The sequence below is a fragment of the Mus caroli genome, unplaced genomic scaffold (assembly GCF_978045245.1).
Source record: "Mus caroli unplaced genomic scaffold, Mus_caroli_1 scaffold_4, whole genome shotgun sequence".
NCBI classification, from domain to species: domain Eukaryota; kingdom Metazoa; phylum Chordata; class Mammalia; order Rodentia; family Muridae; genus Mus; species Mus caroli.
Genome location: NW_028227259.1, coordinates 12,196,935 through 12,217,169, shown reverse-complemented (window position 1 = coordinate 12,217,169; position 20,235 = coordinate 12,196,935). Strand labels below are relative to the sequence as shown.

At 34.8% G+C, this 20,235-nt stretch overlaps 1 protein-coding gene across 1 annotated transcript in view; it reads left to right on the top strand.

The window, feature by feature from the left end:
* Sema3c (semaphorin 3C) overlaps window positions 1–20,235 on the top strand; it is a 162,372-nt gene that overhangs the window by 80,250 nt on the left and 61,887 nt on the right. Inside the window, exons 5-10 of the mRNA XM_021161998.3 lie at window positions 3,857–3,976; window positions 11,453–11,543; window positions 13,392–13,511; window positions 16,370–16,512; window positions 17,668–17,782; window positions 19,249–19,318. Of these exons, the coding sequence (XP_021017657.1) occupies window positions 3,857–3,976; window positions 11,453–11,543; window positions 13,392–13,511; window positions 16,370–16,512; window positions 17,668–17,782; window positions 19,249–19,318 (659 nt within the window). The remainder of the gene's footprint in view (window positions 1–3,856; window positions 3,977–11,452; window positions 11,544–13,391; window positions 13,512–16,369; window positions 16,513–17,667; window positions 17,783–19,248; window positions 19,319–20,235) is intronic.

Genomic DNA, 20,235 nt, shown 5'->3' with positions numbered 1-20,235 from the left:
ATATCTTTTAGGCAAGCCACGGAGCTATCTCTCCAGACTCATGACTTCGTTGATTGATTGTACTGATTTCATTTGGAAAATTCTTTCATTATGTATCTTGATTGTTAACATTATTATACCAGACCAAGATGAAATTATATTTATTCTAAAGCTTTATACTAAGTTCATATATGAATATATTGATGCATGTATGTACTAGTATAGAACCCTATGATGACTTCGTGGATCTTACCACAGGATTGATATATTCTCCTCTTTGTTTGAAGGCAGAAAGTAGATTAGGCATTCAAGTGTTCCTAACCCTAAATACAGTGTCTTAATAAATATTTGCTGAAAAGGATTTTACACAGCAGTTTATGTCAGAATTGATAAGGTCAAAAAATGATGCTGTACAAGGGAAAAGCAGAGCTCTCAAGATTGCCTCACCTGTTCAGCATCACTTGAGTATTCTCTAGAGGAGGAAGGAGGAGGTGCATTGAGTATCACATAGTAGAAATTTGTCTGCTGATAGTGAAAATGCTGGAGAAAATATAGACAATAGTAGTGGCCAGAGTCCCAGTCCAAGGGGAAGACTCCATTTAATCTCTTTTGGAGATAAACTTCTTTATTAGTAAATTGAAATTCAGCTACTTAATTGAAGCATTGCTGTGAGACTAAATGCAATCAAAGTATGTGGATAGAGGAGCCTGAAAATGTTAATAATATAAAAATGCTAAGGTTGCATAAGTATTAATAACTGTAAAATTAAAATGTGGGTTCTTAATCTGTGATATATGATAAGATGGGTAAAGGTATGGATTAATTATTATACATGTGTTTGAAACCTTTCTTACTGTAGCTATCTATATGAATAAAGGCAACCAAAGTATCTTTGGTTTATTTTTCTAAGGAAACTGAGATGCAAAAAGAAAAAAATAATGAATCATGAAAACTCCTTAAGAAAAATATACAAAATGCTCAATACATATCTGTTATAAAGTGAAACATTGAGTGTTCTAGGAAATCATAATAGTAAAGTAGAGGAAATAATTACTCCCATGCCTCCTATCACATAAGAAAGAAAGTATTATCGATAATAAATAGACATATGCATAGGATGAAATAAGTATAGTTCTATGAATGAAAATATAAAATGTATTGTTGACTTTTTTCCTTTTACTATAGCAACGATTTATCCAAGTCAGTTGTCTACAGAGCTCAAGGCAAAGCAGCTGGAGACTCCCCTTTCTAAGTTTTCACTGAAGCATGTCTTGTTGGAAGTTAATGTATAGAGAATTCCAGAGTGACTAAACTTGAGTGTGAAAAAGATAACCACATGTCTCTGCCCACAAATCTTACACAGACATGTAATACACACACAATCTTACACAGACATGTAATACACACACACACACACACACACACACACACACACTACTCTTCAGTGAGGCAGTTTATTCCAGGTATTATGTTATCATCTTTGGTTATATACTTAACCTCCGGGTACCTCTAAAAGCAGGGGTCAAGAAATAACACTGTGTATTTAACATAGCCTACTACTGTCTTAACTTTAAAATAAAGTGTATAGTCTGGGTTTTAAGGATTAATTTCTTTGACATTAGAATTAAAGTTTTATTAATAATTTATAGTAGAAATATTTGCTTAGAATTCCCATGCACAAAAAGAAATATATATTTGCTGACAAGTAAAAATGAATATAAAATTGATGGAATATATAAGACAATATAAATTTTTAATCAAGTTTAGCTTTTATTGTAGCACTTTGTTGTACTGTGTAGTAACATAAATACTAGCTATATGGTGGACCCAGAAACAGTGAAAGAGAAGCACATATTATAAACTATACAGAGAGACAATGCCATTAAATTTGATATATTTATAGCTTTTATTACACAATACTCACCTCAGATGATAAAAGTATTTTCAATAATGTTCTTGGAGAGAAAAATGACTTTGTAGAGGGAATATCATTCTGTTTCAGGCTTGATTAATTTATAATCAGCAAAAGTAATGAGCTTATCATCTGTGGAGTTTGGAGTGATTAATTTGGCCATGGAGAACTTACAGACTCCTGAAAGGTCACAGATAATTAGAAGTACAGCAATGACACCCTTGCCCATTTAAACTGGAACCAAGTGAGAAACAGGAAATGAAAAGCTTATTTAGTGGGGATGCTGGACAGACAGAATGATTCCACCATCCTTTATAGAGAGCTGCAGCTTTGCATGTATTCTAAGATGACTTTCATGTATTAAGTAGAAAAGGTGGCCATGGCTACCATGGTGAACTCATGATAATATGGAATATGAGTGAGCACAACTTCACTTCAAACATGTTTATACAGTGTGTGTGTGTGTGTGTGTGCGCGCGCGCGCGCGCGTGCTCAGTGTATGTCTGCATTACTCTTTTGAATCTATCTATCTATCTATCTATCTATCTATCTATCTATCTATCTATCTATCTATCATCTATCTATTTTTCTATCTATCATCTATCATCTATCTATCTATCTATCTATCTATCTATCTATCTATCTATCTATCTATCTAGTTGTGTGTGATTTCTGTAAGTACAAAAAAACAGAAGTGGAAGTCTGAGAATGTATTTTTTTTCTCTTTTCTTTTTTATTTTTCTTTTTTCTTTTTTTACACTGTACTTTCTGGGGATGAAACTCAGGGCTTCGGGCTTGGTGAAAATAAACTTTGCTGTTGATTCACCTTGCTGACTGGATGTTGTATGCCTGCATTTCTGAACTTGATCATATAAAAGAATGAGCTTGTAAAACTGTTCAGCATAAAACCTGACATAGGTTCAGCTTAGGTGACAGATGAGCTGTTAAAGCATTTAGCATGTAAGCAGCAAGTGTGAAGACCAGGGTTCAAGTCCAGAGAACCCTTGTAAATGCTATGCTGGGTGGACTTAGTGGCAGAGTCACCTGTCATTCCAGTGCTGAGATGGTGACCATAAATTTTTCAGAATAAACTGTCTGGCCAGTTTATCCATATTAGTGAATTCTAGTTTTAACTCTATGAATACGTTGAAGAGTGATTGAGAAAGACTCCTGACATCAATATCAAGTCTCCATACACAACAAGCACACATATATGATTGTGCATCAACACAACCACCTTCCCACATATGTATGATGTAACCTCATACAGCATATGAAGCATTGCAGTAAAAATGATTTATTTTAATTGATACTGCTTATTCACAACACAGATGATTGTAATAAAGCAGGTTGTTCTCTTATTGTTTTGTTGTTGTTGTTTTGGATTTTTTTGTTTCTTTGTTGTTTTTTGGTTTTTTGTTTTGTTTTTGTTTGGTTTGTTTTTTTTTGAAGATGCCCCCTAACAATAGCATTAAACAGGTAGAAAATGTGCAGATGAACATGTCCAAACTTAGACTCATTAACATGTTGTGGAGAATAAACTCGAGAGCATTTTCACCTAAATTCCCCGAATTGGGAAAGATGAAGTAGAAACAGCAAAGACTGTATGAATCCCTCCTTTTTCCACCTGAGCTCTGTAAGAGAGGCTTTGTCTGTTCTAGTCACAGAAAACGCCTGGTGTCCTGAGATCACCAGCTTAGGTTTGGTAAATCTCAGTTGAGGTATCCTTCTGTACTAATGCTGTAGCCATCCACAAGCAGCTAGACTTTTCAGCTGCCAAATTTCAACATCTGATTTCTTCTTCTGTAAGTTAGATGGGTGTTTCCAGATTGCCTTTCAAGTTGTATACAGTTTCTGTAGGATTTGATAACAGCAGAGGTCAGCTTCCACAGCAGAGCTCAGGTTAGCAGAGCTGCTGTAGACAGTAGGAAGATGTGGACTCACTAAATGGCTTTCTTTTGCCAGCATGGCTGTGGAAATTTCGTCCGGGTTATTCAGACCTTCAACCGTACTCACCTATATGTCTGTGGGAGTGGAGCGTTCAGCCCAGTGTGCACTTACCTGAACCGGGGAAGGAGGTCAGAGGTAAGCCTGACAGTTTCTACTGTCAGTTTTGGTGTTACTGCCAGAAACTTGATAGTATTTTAGAATTAAAGATTTGGGGTTATCAGTGATAATAAAAATATTTTCATATTTTTAAACACAGAAATATATTTTATATTGATGTTGTCTGTCAAGGGAAGCTAAATTGTGTTTATTGGACTTTCAAGTTAGATGTTTTTACTATTTTCTAAACATACAAACTTTAAAATAAAGGAAAACTGTAATTTCATATTGTATTAAATATAAAGTATTAAATTCAGAAGCAAAAAATACCATGTTTATTCTTATTTCTTTTAAATATATATTCATTTCACTTATATTTTAATTTCAGTTCACCCTTATGGATATATATTTTAAGATGTGTTTGAAACAGGATATTACATGTTTTGTTGAAAAATAACTTTCTAAATCGATAAACCATGCCTTCATTTAAAACTAACATTACCCTATGTTCATTCATTCTCACCTCACACTTTTATTGCTTAAGGTGATATGACTTACTATGGTGTGGTGTTTGCGTAATACTAGTCAAACAGTCAGTTAATGTATAGTCAAACAGAAGGCTGGCTGCATTTGAACTGTGCTATCAAAGGCTGGGTTTGTTTGCCCAGTACAGCAGAAGACTGTAGAAGCCATGCAGAAAAAAAAAAGCCATGCATGGAGCCTTACCCAGCTTTGATTCTTTATTTCCCATAACACGGTTTTTTAGAAACTGAATTACGTAAAGTGATCTTTAGTTTGTTATTTAACTTAAATTTAGAAAGTCCAGTTCCTAAGTCATGTCTTAAGTGGCTTTTAAAGATCAGAATTGTGGATATGGAGCTCCAGATATTTCTGTTCGTGTTCTTTTTGAAATTATTTTTCCTTAGTCAGCAGCAATGTCCTTTACTGCTAACATAGGTGGACAGAGATTACTGTCTAGTACATTTCATATAATTTATATATGAAATATATATATATATATATACTCATATGCAATTAGATGAATAAAAGTCATATGGTCCTCCTTTTTCTCACCATTTAATCTCATTTCCATTTTCAGACAGAACTGTTTCCTTTTGTTAAGTTATCTCTGTACTGTAACTTCTCGGATTTCTCCTCCTCTAACCATAGATAAACTTCTCAGGCATGTAGCTTCTCCTAACAACTCCTCTTCCAGTTATCCAGGCCTTGTCAAACATTTTACATAGAGCTCTTCTTCCACACAGTCAGAAAACCTGATGAGCGGCCATGTTGACTCTCACCTGCTCTTTTTGTCACTGTGACTTCATGTATAATTAACTGTCACCAATTGTATGCCGCTAGAGTTGTGCATTCTGCTCATTTGCTTTGGCTACTCAGGACCTTTTTGTTTCTATATGAATTTTAAGTTTGTTTTTCCTAATTCTGAAAAATGCATTATTGATATTTTGATTTTGTTGAACTTGCAAACCACTTTTAGATATAAAGCCATTTAAACAATGCTAACTTTGTGGATTAGTAAGCATAGGAAGTCTTTCCATTTTCTAGTGTCTTTGTACAATTCTCTCTTGAGTATACTAGTCTTCACTGTAGAGGGGTTTGCCTACACGGTTAAGCTTATCCTCGAGGTAGGCTGGAAACTTTTGTGAATGGAATACTTTTCCTAATTTCTTTCTCAGCAAGTTTGCTGTTTGTGTACAGAAAAAAATGCTGTTAAGAACACAATGAGAATGGTGTTGTACTCCTTGCTGATGAGAGCTCCTGCATAGCTGCTTAGGATTAATATGGTGGGGGGGTTGTTTCAGAGGGGAAATGAGGAAAGGGGATAAAATTTGAAATGTAAATAAAGAAACTATCTAATAAAAATGGATTAAAAGAAGATGTAGGCAGCACCACTATAACCCAGCTATTCTACTTCTGAGTATATAGAGAGGACACTGCCTTGCTTTCTTTTCTGTTGCTGAGGTAAAATACTCTACTCTGCCTAATGCAACTAGAGAGAGAAATGGTTTCGTCAGCTCACAGTCCCGAGTCACAGGGAAATCACAGCAGCTGTATCTGAAACAGCTAGTCACAGAAAGGTTGACAAAGACAGAGAAAAAACACTACATATTTCATCTCACATGCACATCATAGAGTTTAACTTTATGTGCGAGGGGGGCAGTGGCGTGTGGGTGGTGATGGAATATCTGAGATATGATAGCAGGAAGGGAAGAGAGTGCTCAGTGGGTGCAGAGGGACAGGTGGATGGAGTCAAGGGAGGTATAACAAAGTATGTATATAAATGCCATAGAAGAGCTAATTCAAATGTTATTAAAATGCAAAGTTAGGACTCAAATATTACAAAGTCAAGTGCACAAAAACTTAGAAAAGAAGGATTACTGACGAACCAGGGAAGAATAGTGCTGAATTCTTAGGAAGTAGATGAAGAGTCTTATTTCTTATTTCTTCTTGAAGTAGATTATTCATATTTCACCACTGTAGACTGTAACTAGACTGTAATCAGGATCATGGAGAGGAGATGATGCCAAGTGGTGAAGGAATGAGCCACTAGAGACCATCTAGGCTATTTTATCAGTTCCTCCTCTGCCAACACTGCCTTATCCAGGGAAATCAGCTCCTGCCTCTAGGACCACAAGCAAGATTATTCAATTTTCCTGCTTTCTTTCAGTTTTATAATTATTTTCTTCATACAGCAGATGTGTTAGGTGTCAGGAGGCTGAATTTGCATTCTCTTTTTATCTTCACTTAGCTATTATTGCCTTGGGATAACTCCCACTATATCATACTTCATCTATCAAAAGCAAACTAATATTTTCTATAAGTAAAGCAAACTTCTGGCTATGTATTTTGTCCTCATTTAATAAAGCCATTTCTAACTAGCCTCTCAACTCTGATTACCATGATGCAAATTCTCTTATATTTTAAATTTTTTTTGCCATGACCATTGAGGTCAACGAAGGTCAAATGATTGTCATCTACTACCCAGATTTTATAAAATTAAAATATAATGACACAATTTCCCTCTTTCTCATCTTCCTGATACTTCTCCCATCTTCCCCTCTGCTACAACCTCTCAATTTTATGGCCTCCTTTTATTTAACTATTTTTATTTCATGTACAAATAAATCTTGAAAACATGTTCCACAAAAATTAAATAGCAACATAGAGCTTTAGGGTTTTTAAATTTTATTTTATTTATTTATATCCTAGTAGGTGACCAATTTGTCCTATTCATTATGTCTTTTGCCTTACAGAAGCTTTTCAGTTTCCTGAGGTCCCATTTATCAATTGTTGATCTTAGAGACTGAGCCACTGCTGTTCTGTTCATGAAAATTTCTCATGTGCCAATGACTTTAAGGCTCTTCCCCACTTTCCTTTTTAATAGATTTGTATGCCTGGTTTAGTTTGAGATTCTTGATCTACTTGAACTTGAACTTTGTGCAAGGTAGTAAATCCTGATCTATTTTCATTTATCTACATACAGACTGCCAGTTAGACCAGCACCTTTTATTGGAGATACTTTCTTTTTTCCACTGTCTGATTTTGGATTCTTTGTCAAAGATCAAGTGTTCATAGGTGTGTGGGTTTACTTCTGGGTCTTCAATTCTATTCCATTGATTGACCTGTCTCTGTTCCAATACCATGTGATTTTTATCACTATTCTTCTGTAGTACAGCTTGAGGTCAGGGATTGTGACTCCCCCAGAACATTTTTTATTGTTGAAAATTGTTTTGGCTATCCTGGGTTTTTTGGTTTTCCATGTGAATTGCTCTTTCCATGTCTGTGAAGAATTCTGTTGAAATTTTGATGAGGAATAATTGCATCTTTAGGTTGCTTTTGGTAAGATGGCAATTTTCACTATGCTAGTCCTACCAATCCATGAGCATGAGAAATCCTCCCGTCTTCTGTAGTCTTCTTCAATTTCTTTTTACAGGGATTTGAAGTTCTTGTACAGTTCTTTGACTTGCTTGGAAAGAGTTACACCAAGATATTTTATAATATTTGTGACTATTGTAAAGGGTGTTGTTTCCCTTGTTTCTTTCTCAGCCTGCTTATCATTTGTATAAAGGAATGCTACTAATTTGTTTGAGTTAATTTGTGTCCGACCACTTTGTCACTTTGCTGAAGTTGTTTATCAGTTGTAGGAATTCTCTGGTAGAATTTGGGGGGTCACTTATGTGCACTATCCTATCATCTACAAATAGTTATACTTTGAATTTTTCCTTTCCAATTTGTATCCCCTTGATATCTTTTGGTTGTCTAATTGCTCTAGCTAGAACTTTGAGTACTATATTGAGTAGATGGGGGAGAGTGGGCAGCCTTTTATTATTCCTGATTTTAGTGGGATTGTTTCTAGTTTCTCTTGATTTAATTTGATGTTGACTGTTGGTTTGCTGCATATTGCTTTTATTATGTGTAGGTATGCACCATGAATTCTTGATGACTCCAGGGCTTTTAACATGAAGGGGAGTTGTATCTCACCAAAGGCTTTTGCAGTATCTAATGAGATGATCATGTGAGTTTTTTCCTTAAGTTTGTATACATAGTGTATTACATTGATGGATTTTTGTATGTTGAACCATCCCTGCATCCCTGGAATGAAGCCTACTTGATCATGGTGAATAATTGTTTTGACGTGTTCCTGGATTCAGTTTTCAAGAACTTTATTGAGTATTTTTGCATCAATATTCATAAGTGAGATTGGTCTGCAGTTCTTATTCTTTGTTGAACCTTGGTTTGGTGTAGGTATCATAGGGACTCTGGTTTCTTAGAATGAATTAGGTAGTGATTCTTTTGTTTCCATTGTATGGAATAGTTTGAGGAGTGTTGGTATTAGGTCTTCTTTGTAGGTCTGCTAGAATTCTGCACGAAATCATCAGGCCTTGGGCTAATATTTTTGGTTGAAATGTTTTTTTATGACTTCTCTTTCCTAAGGGGATAAGAGATTGTTTAGTCAGCTCACCTGACCTTGGTTTAACTTTGGTACATGGTATCTGTCCAGAAAAAACATCCATCTCATCTAGACTTTCCAGTTTTTTAGAGACTAGGCTTCTGTAGTGCCTTCTGATGATATTTTGAATTCCCTCAGTTTCTGTTCTTAGGCCTCCCTTTTCAGTTCTGATTGGTTAACTTGGATACTGTCTCTGTGCTCTTTAGTTATTTTGACTAAGGGTTTATCTATCTTGTTGATTTTTTTTCTCATAGAACCAGATCTAGGGGTTTTTAAATTATTATTATCATTCTTTGTATCATTCATTTTGTTCCTAACTGGTTGATTTCACTCCTAAGTTTGACTATTATCTGCCTTCTACTTTTCTTATGTATGTTTGCTTCTTTCTGTTCTATACCTCTCAGGTGTGTTGTTAAGCTGTTGTATGGAATCTCTCCACTTTCTTTATGAAGGCACTTAATGCTATGCATTTTACTCTTAACACTGCTTTCATTTTTGTCCCATAAGTTAGGGTATGGTATCTCTTCATTTTCACTGAATTCCAGGAAGTCTTTAATTTCTTTTTTTATTTCTTCCCTGAACAAGTTATTATTGAGTAGAGTTGTTCAGTTTCCAATGCTATATGGGTTTTGTGTTGCTTTTGTTGTTAATGAAGACCAGCCTTAGTCCTTGGTGATCTGATAGGATGCATGTGATTATTTCAATCTTCTTGTGTCTGTTGAAGCTTGTTTTGTGTCTGATTATATGGTCAATTTTGGAGAAGGTTCCATGAGGTAGTGAGAAGAAGGCATATTTTCTTGTTTTGAGGTGAAATATTCTATAGATGTCTGTTAATTCCATTTGGTTCATAACTTCTGATAATTTCACTGTGTCTGTGTTTAGTTTCTGTTTCAATGACTTGTCCATTGGTGAGAGTGGAGTGTTGCAGTCTCCCACTATTATTGTATTAACTTCAATGTGTGTTTTAAGCTTTTGTAAAGTGTCTTTTATGAATATTGGTGCCTTTGAACTTGGGGCATAGATATGCAGAACTGAGACTTCCTCTTAGTGGATTTTTCCATTGATGAATTCCCATTTCATTTAATAACTTTTTGTTGGAAGTCTATTTTATTAGATATTACAATGACAACTCCAGCTTATTTCTTTTGACCATTTGCTTGGAAGACTTTTTCTTAGCCTGGTACAGTGAGGTAGTGTCTGTCTTTGTCACTGAGCTGTGTTTCTTGTATGCAACAGAATGCTGGATATTGTTTATGTATCTAGTCTGTTAGCCTGTGTCTTTTTATTGGGGAATTGAGTCCATTGACGTTGAGAGATACTAAAGACAGATGATCCTAAAGACAGATTATTAGTTCCTGTTATTTTTGTTGCTGGATGTGATATTATGTGTATATTATTGACTTCTTTTGGGTTTATTGTGAATTGTATAGTTTCTTGTGTTTTCTTGAGTGTAGTTACCCTCCTTGTGATGGAGATTTCCTTTCAGTATACTCTGTAGGGCTGGATTAGTACAAAGATATTGTTTAAATGTGTTTTTTTTCATCTATGGTAAGTGAGAGTTTTGCTGGGTATAGCATCCTGGGCTGGCATTTGTGATCTCTTAGGGTCTGGATGACATCAGTCCAGTATATTATGGCTTTTAGATTCTCTGTTGAGAAGTCTAGCATAATTCTAATGGGTGTGCCTTCATATGTTACTTAGCTTTTAATATTCTTTCTTTGTTCCGTGCATTTATTGTTTTGATTATTACATGACTAGAGTATTTTCTTGTGACCCAATCTATTTGGTGTTCTGTAGGTTTCTTGTACAAGTATGACCATCTCTTTCTTTAGGTTAGGGAAGTTTTCTTCTTCAGTTTTGTTGAGAGAGGCAAACAGGCTATAAGGGGTGGGAGAGTATTGGGCCCACTGATTTGGCCCAGGAGAAATGTGGACCTGAAGGAAGATGGACTTGGCAGGGTGGATAGGTCCTATGTCAGCTGGACTCTGTGGGTATTTGGATGTGATTCTCACCTATGTCTGGTTACTGCGGATCTGCTGAGAGGCATGCAGACTGTAGGGTGTAGAGTGTACCTATCTGGCTGATGATCTGCCTTGGTGGGAAAGCAGACCTTAAGGGAGCTTTAGTTTTAAAATATCTTATTTTAGAGACATTATAATCATTGCTTAGATTATTTAATTGTTGTTCCTTTTCTTCTTTTGGATAAGGCTCTACAAACATATCCAACTATCTGTATAATGATTTTACATTTTCAAGAGTGGCTTAATGATGTTGACTTCAGGAATGTTGTTCTTAGGGCTATAAAGTGTGATGAGGGTTAGCCCTGCTGATATTAGAGCATAGTAATTTAGAAATGGATTGTTTCATAGAGGGCAATTAAGTCTTAATATAGCACATTGAAAACATAGAGGTAGAAAGCATCTTTTGAAGATGGTTTATTTTATTTGATAACAATCATTTAAAATAAATTAATTATAATTATGTTTCGTTCTACTCACTGGATAATGTAATATTATCATCTGATACATTTTTCTACTACAAAGGACCAGGTATTCATGATCGACTCTAAGTGTGAATCTGGCAAAGGACGATGCTCTTTCAACCCGAATGTGAACACTGTGTCTGTTATGATCAGTAAGTAGGAAATGAAGGGGGAGAGGGGATTAAAGAATAGAGAACACACAACTTATAAATTAGTTTATATGTTTGAACTAGTTATTGATGTACATGAGAAGATCATGAATCGGTGTGTGTTTATTTGCCTTGTCAAAGGTTTATCTCCATAAAATTGCATCTCATTGTTTGTGTGGATCTCTCAATGTACTGTAAGGATTTGCTATGTCCATTTGATTGAAGTCACAAAATAATAGAGAAGTTTCAAATATGTCTATCAGTTAAATGATGATCAATGTTATGAATTAGAATAACTCTGTTTTTTACAATACACAAAGCATCTGCTCTCTCAAGCCTGGCGGTCTTTTGCTATTTAGGGTTCTTATTTAGGACATATATATGTATACATATATATAATCTGTCTGCTGCTAGAGGCACTGAAGATATGAAGAAAGACATGAAGTCAGTTTGACAATTAGGCTTTTGTAAGGTTTTAGATATAATTGATAGTGTGATATTTGATAAATGGGGTTTGAAATTTGTAAGCCAACTTCTAAATTTCTTTCCTTTCCCTCTCGGGTAAGTATATATAACCAAAAGCTGTGTTCATCAATATTATTGAACAGTGGAGATTTACAATCCCTGCTTTTATGACTAATAAGCTATAACAAAATGGGAAATGATATTGTGTTATATTGACTTAATAGGCAAATCTGTGTACACAACAAATATTCAAACAAATGTTTAAACAGCTGAACTATTTAAAAGTGCTTGATTCTTATTTTCGTTGTCATTTTCTAAAGTGTCATCATGGGCTTGTTGTTCCTCCTGGGAAGAAGAAATGGATATCAAGAGGCCTGTCATTCTAGGTTCTTAACTGATAGGGGCTCTCATACAAAACCTGATGGGATCATTTTAGAAACATTTCATTCTGTAGTCTGTCCTGTCCAACAGGATTATTGAGAATGGCTCAAATGTCCCAATCCTGAGAGCAATCTAGAGCATTGCACAGAAGCAGGTCAGGTCAATGGGTCAAACATGAGGACTTGACACTCGCTCCAAATGTTGTCCAGCTGTTTAGTACTAGAAGGCTATGTTGCTTCTTACCAAATCAATATTTACAGCTCCATACTTAGGATAAAAATTTAAATTAATCTTCAAAGTTTCTAATGATATATATGTATATTTGCATGTGCATATATATTTATTCTAATGACAAATATATCATATACATTAATTTACATATGTGTAGACACACATATATATGTAGATGTATATTAAACTAATTGAATAGGCCAGTTATGACAATTGTTTATTTCTTCCCTATTGGTTTATTTTTTACAACAGAGTTATGGCTGAAAAAGTGAGCTGTGTTTACATTACCAGTAGCCTTGTACCACCGAAGATCAAAATGTAGGATTTAAATGATTAGTTTGTTCACCAATATTGTTCATTACAATATTATTGTACTTTCTGTGTCATCAGGTAATAAAAGTACTATGTCCATCTTTTAGGCAAAATCCTAAGTTTAACATGTGATGCGTACTGTTATGATTGTAGCTCATTTCTGATAATTTATGAATAAAAACGTTAAGATTCAGTGTGTTGAATGACATGGCCCTACATCCAAATTTGTTCCTTACTTAAAATTTTGAACAAGTAATTTTTGAATTTGTTCTAACCATATAGAATTATCACAATAAGAACATATTAAACCAAGTGTTTTGTAAATTGTAGACAAAAGAAACTAATTGATAACTACAAACCTCTACTAATAATTGGGACAATGTATTTTGCTAAAGCTCCTTGAATGTTAAAGTGAGCTCAAAATGCATTAGAATTTCTCTGACAAATTTTCCTTTTTCCTAGATGAGGAACTCTTCTCAGGAATGTATATAGACTTCATGGGAACAGATGCTGCTATTTTCCGAAGTTTAACTAAGAGGAATGCAGTTCGAACTGATCAGCATAATTCAAAATGGCTGAGTGGTAAAGAAACATTTACTCCATTTTCTCCTCTTATATCTTACTTTAAATTAATATTTAATTATATGTTGGTAATAGAAAAAGAAATTCAAAACTAAAATATTAGGATCTTACATGAGCAGTTATACTTCTATACTCAAAGTGACCAATATTTAAGATAAATAAATAGCCATCATTCGTATTCCAATTGATTGATTTATAAATGATACAATAATTGTAGAGCTGTGTAAATACAAATGTCAGTGATAGCCATCATGAATACTTCTACTTGTTAAATGGTAATATGTTTGTGTTTGTTTACACTAAGAACCTATAGTGATAGAGAATTAGTTATCAATTTTTATTTTTAATTTATTCATTCATTTTACATTCTAGTATCAGCCACCCTCTCCTCCAAGTACCCCCTCACACAAATCCTCGTCCTGGTTATCACCTCCTCTTCTCTTCTGAGAAGGGGAACCACTTCTTGTTTGTTTCCTGTCGTCATCTATTGTCCTGCCCCATCCCCTATCATCGTGTCTGCTCCCCACTACCCCACTACATCAAGTCAATGCAGGACTAGGTGCATCCTCTCCCCAGAGGCCAGACAAGGTGTCCCAGCTAGGGGAATGGGGTCCATAATCATCAACAGAATCAAAGTCAGCCCCTACTCCAGGTGTTGGGGAACCCCATGAAAACCAACCTGCACATCTGCTATATATTTGCATCCCTTGCTCTCTTTAGTTGGTGGTTCAGTCTCTGGGAGCCCCCAAAGGTCCAGGTTACTTGACTCTGTTGTGGATTCCCTGTCCATTTTGGGTTATATATTACTGTCTTAGTTAGGGTTTTACTACTGTGAACAGACACCATGACCAAGGCAAGTCTTATAAAAAATTGGGGCTGGCTTACAGGTTCAGAGGTTCAGTCCGTTATCATCAAGATGAGAGCATGGCAGTATCGAGACAGGCATGGCACAGGCAGAGCTGAGAGTTCTACATCTTCATCCAAAGGTTGCTAGTGGAAGACTGACTTCCAGGCAACTAGGGTGAGGATTTTATGCTGACACCCACAGTGACATGCCTACACCAACCAGGTCACACCTATTTCTACAAGGCTACACCTCCAAATGGTGCCACTCCCTGATCCAAGAATATACAAACCATCACAATTCCTTTTTAAAAAAGTGACTAATATAAAATATAGGTCAAAGGTATAATGATTTTATGCTAATACTTGTTTAGTTTCAAATTCTCTGGGCCACAAAGAATTTACACACTGAAAGGAGAATAATTTGATTTTCCTGTAACATTACAATCAGTCTCTGTCATGTAGAGGGGAAGGAAACCACTGAGCGCTTGCCATTCAACCCCCAGGGAATCTGCAAGCTCACTCAAAATTGCCTATTTAGTTAATGATGCAGTTTACCATGAATCACCATAATTAAACATTTTATTTCACTGATAGGACAACTTATGAAAGCACTGATTGTCATTTTACTTCTTCACATTATTCTGTCAGTGTATCTAGAAATAGAATGTTCTAAAAAGTTGTTTTGTTCCTGAAACAAGGAAAGCTTCTATGGCTGCACTAACCACAATTTTTCCCTTGGGAAGTTTACTCTTCACTTCATTGGCCGTCATTTAAGGAAAGAAAGTGTTAGGGTTCTCCTGCCCCATCACTACTATGACCTCCTCTTTTCTCCTCCCCCTCCTCCCCCTCTCCCTCCTCCCCCTCCCCATCCTTCCCCTCCTCCTCCCTCTCCTCCTCCTCCCTCTCCTCTCTCTCCTCCTTCTCCCTGTTCTTCTGATTAAAGTTGTATCTTGTTTCCCTTAATTGAAAAGACTTTTTTTATACAATATATTATGATTATAGTTTTCCCTCCCCTACTCCTCCAGTTCCCCTCCATCTCGTCTCATCCAGAGCCACACCCTTTCTATCTCTTATCAGAGACAAAGAGGCACCGAAGTCATACTAATAAAGTAAAATAAAATACTGTAATATAAAGAAAAACAAGTGAATTCAAATAAGACAAGACAACCAACCGTGAAAACGAGCCAAAGATAAGCACAACAAACTCACATAGACACAGACACTAACACATTCACACACACTGAAGAGAGTGGATGTTCACAGTCAGCTATTGGATGTATCACAGGGCTCCCAATGGAGAAGCTAGAGAAAGTACCCAAGGAGCTAAAGGGATCTGCAACCCTATTGTTGGAACAACATGATGTACTAACCAGAACCCTGGAGCTCTTGTCTCTAGCTGCATATGTATCGAAAGATGGCCTAGTCGGCCATCAATGGAAAGAGAGGCCCATTGGACTTGCAAACTTTATATGCCCCAATATAGGGGAATGCCAGGGCCAAAAGAATGGGAATGGGTGGGTAGGGAAGTGGGGGGCGCTATGGGGGACTTTTGGGATAGTATTGGAAATGTAATTGAGGAAAATATGTAATAAAAATATTAAAAAAAAAATAAAAAAAAAAATAAAGGACAAAAAAAAAATGAAACAAGTATAAACAAAGACCTATAAGGTAAAACTGACACAAACCAAAAGAATTCCCTGACCTAACATTAGGGGATAGAGCCCCTCCAAAAATCCCATTGAATTGGTATTTTTGGACATCTACTGCTAGGCATAGGGCCTGCCTCTAAGAGTGGTTTGCTTCTTGACTTCCTTGAAGAAAACAAACATCTGTCAAGCTAGAGTTCTAGTTTGGCATGTGTGATACTCTCCATGAGGTATGTTGATACTACTTTTTGCAATCTTGCCTATATACAGTGGATTATTTAATGTTGAAATGGGTCTGTGTCTATTTCAAAGAATGGTATGTGGGTTTTTAATCATGAGAACATTATCTTTGTATCTCTTTTGCAGAACCCATGTTTGTGGACGCACATGTGATCCCAGATGGCACTGATCCAAATGATGCTAAGGTCTATTTCTTCTTCAAAGAAAGACTGACTGACAACAATAGGAGCACAAAACAGATTCATTCCATGATTGCAAGAATATGCCCTGTGAGTGAGCTAGAATATCTACTTAAAGAAAGATTTTAAATAATCTATATGCTTTCCGATATTTATTTGTGTTTTTATTGCTTAACGTTATCAATGAGTAAACTATAGAAAGAAGATTTTTAGTATATCATGCATTTTACAGTGTGTGTGAGACAACTGTACCACATCTCAGTAGAAATATTCAAGGAAATATTTTGATTATTGTTCTAAACATAAAACTAATTTTGGCTAGTTTTGTAATTTCCTACTGTGCTGCATTCACACAAATGGGACGTTGCATATTACCAAAGAAAACAAAATAATTCTTGTAAATAAAAGACACTTGAATCTCAGTAAGGCGTAGTTATGGTGGAACTGAATATACCAGTGGAAAATTTAAAAATACGTTTCTACTTTTAAAGAGCAAATCATCAGTATATTGGCAGTGTATATAAAAATATTGTCTAAAATTCATGACTTTATCTTCTATAGGCTTACTATAAACTTTTGTTGGCTTATTTATGATAATTTGTCAGATGTATTTATTGAAGTGTCCAGTTCCTACTTATCTTTTATTACCTCAATATTCTGTGGACTAGAACACAACTATTTCTTAATAATTTTCATCAAAATAGCAAAGTTCACAGAAATGAAAAGGCCATTGGACACAGGGGAAGACAAAACTCATCAGTAGACTGTATGAAAGAGCAAATCCAATGCTCTGTGTGTTAGCCAAGAAAATGTATATAATAAACAACCCACTCAGAAATACTAAGGATTAAGTAAAAATACTGAGAGAACAGAGGTAAAGTAGAACTATATATAGCCATGTGATATGGAATATACCTATTCTTCTGAATATAGTAAGCTCCGAAAGCTAAACATATTTTCATTTATATTTAAGAGAATAAATACTTGCTTTGGGAAGAGGCAAATATTTATCTATTCATCACATATGAGAGTTTATGTAACATACTGTAACACTTGAGCCATATACTTGTATCTCCACACAGTCCATTTGTTTCTGGCATTGTACTATAAAAGATTATATAGCCTACTCTTTCTGTACAATGACTGTATTTTCTAATCTTCATATTACAATAAATTATGAATTAGAGTTTAAATTTAAAATTTAATACTCCAATCATCTGAATTGTGTTTATAAAATGTTTTCAGAATGACACTGGTGGACAACGTAGTCTTGTCAACAAGTGGACCACATTCTTAAAGGCAAGACTTGTATGCTCAGTCACAGATGAAGATGGCCCAGAGACACATTTTGATGAACTAGGTGGGTGGATGTAAGAATTCACATTGTTCCTCAGAAGACTTTAGGAGCATCTAGTGGCTTAATGAAGTCTCAGAGAGGATGCATCTTCCTTGGATATTTACAGTGTAAAAGGTGTTTCACCTTGAATGGGGAAATCACGCACTGCTCACCAGTATATTTAGTATTTTCATAATTTCTTTTACCATTGAGTATACTGTTGGACATGAAGGAATATAGGGTGGAAGGACTTGTATAATTTATATATAGGTAATATGTTTACTTCTTTATATATAAATCAATATTACATATATATGTAATATTCTGATTTAAATTTAAAAATTTTAAATCAGATTATTATATAATATCCTTAATTATATTCTGATATGATTTAAATCAATTTATATAATGACATGCATGTATATTTATATAACTACTACATTTAGTAGAATATTTAGTAGAGTTTAAGGAAAATGGTCAATTATAAATTACAAGCATTATGCTCCTAGCTTGGTTCTTCTTGGTGATTTAGACTAAGTATTCCTCCTATGACAGAAGGCTTATGGTCTCCATATCAAATAAGGATTAGTAGTATAGCTATGAATAACTTTCTATATTAATGTGATATGTTATATATCATAATGCTGTGGTAATTAAGCTTCATTAAGAAGCAAATCTTTTTAAACATTGTCCATTGAAATGTATGAGACATTCATTCTCAGATTTTGATTAATATGAGTTGAAATATAAATATTTGTTACAAAATCCAATGTTATAAACCCTAAGGAGACTGTTGCTCACCTTAAAAGGGACTTACTATCAAATAATCTTTGGTTGTTCAGGAGTCAAAATTCATGTGTGAATTTATTATATTATAAAAACATATGACTCTGCCTTATAATATCCTTTAAAGTCTTGTTAGAGGAATTGTATTAGGTAAGATATTCCTGAAAATTTTAATCATAAGCCTATATAAAGTTCTATGTCTTATGAAGGAAGGGCCTTATGAAAAATATTATCTTCAGCATTATAACTTTAAATCATAGGTTGAGAGGAATTTGACAGTTTCATTATTTCAAAATTAAAAAAAAAAAGTCCTTTACTGTTTCATCAGTATAGGATTTTGAGAAAACACAGAAACAAGCAACAGGAGAACAGCTGTGTCATTCCCACCATAGACAACTATGTTTTCTCTTGTGTCTTGTAGAAGTAAGGTTTTCAAATGTCCACATTATGTACAATTTGGGGTTTTCCTCTTAGCATTTATACATCATCATTTTCATAGAGATATAGTCTACATAAATGCCCCCAATGCCAGGCTAGCATTTTATTTAAGTATGCATCATCACATTATACCAAATTGTATTGATTCCAGAAACAGCATCCTGAGGACTCCCTTTCATACTTGAAATTTGTGTCTTGGGGTAATCAAAACTAAGCAATTAAAATGTCATTGAAAGATTAAAAGAATGTCCTTTTCCTTTGTATAGAGGATGTCTTTCTGCTGGAAACTGACAATCCAAGGACAACACTGGTGTATGGCATCTTCACCACATCGAGGTAACTGGAGCACTCACAGCTCCTCATTTAAACAGTTCCTGCTCTTTACTTGTTCCAGATTACCAAAATATATTTGATCTTACGGAATTCTTTCAAAAAAAGTTTGCAAAGAGTTAAATTGTTAAAAACAATTATGTGTTGTTCTTTAGAAAAAAAATGAAACTATAAATTAAATTGAAGAAGTAAAATGCTTGAAGTAAATACTTCAAGCATTTAAATAAGTAAATATTTAAATAACAAAAGGAAATTCTAATAAAATCTATAGAATCTTAGGTTTTAGTAATGATGGATCTGTTTCTTTCCTGAATTTTGGCAGTGGTAGCACACAAGTATATACAGAGAACCCATAAAAATGTGTATATTTAATTATTTAAATTTTATAATAACTATGCATTATGAAAACTAAAAAGAAGTTTGAATTTGCATTGCAATAACTTTCAGTTCTTCACTAATCTACATCCTTTATTATGAGGATCGAACAAAAACTGAACTGGTTCTATTATTCTATAATATGATAATATTTTTGCATTTCAAAATTGGCTTAATAGGAGTGCAATGTCAACTTTATCATGTTTTGCATGCCTTTCTCATAGACCCAAAATTTCATGTGTACATTTTTCTGTAGATTAGTTTTGTACTAGGGTGTTAGTGTGAATTCAGTCACAAACTCCAGATGTGTCTATTGAGCCTTTAGTTGTATGCATTGGTTCCTTGTTACTTAATAGAAAACTTCAAAGGAGTTATTGAAACAATTCTTTTATAAGTTAATTTTAAATGAGGGAATTGCCTGAGGAGATGCCTCAGTGAGAAAGAGATCTTGCTGTCCATGAGACCCTGACCTCTATGGAAACACACGTTTAGCCCTGGGATTGTTCCAGATGTAGAGAGGGTGGGTCCTGAGCAGTTTGCTGTTTAAC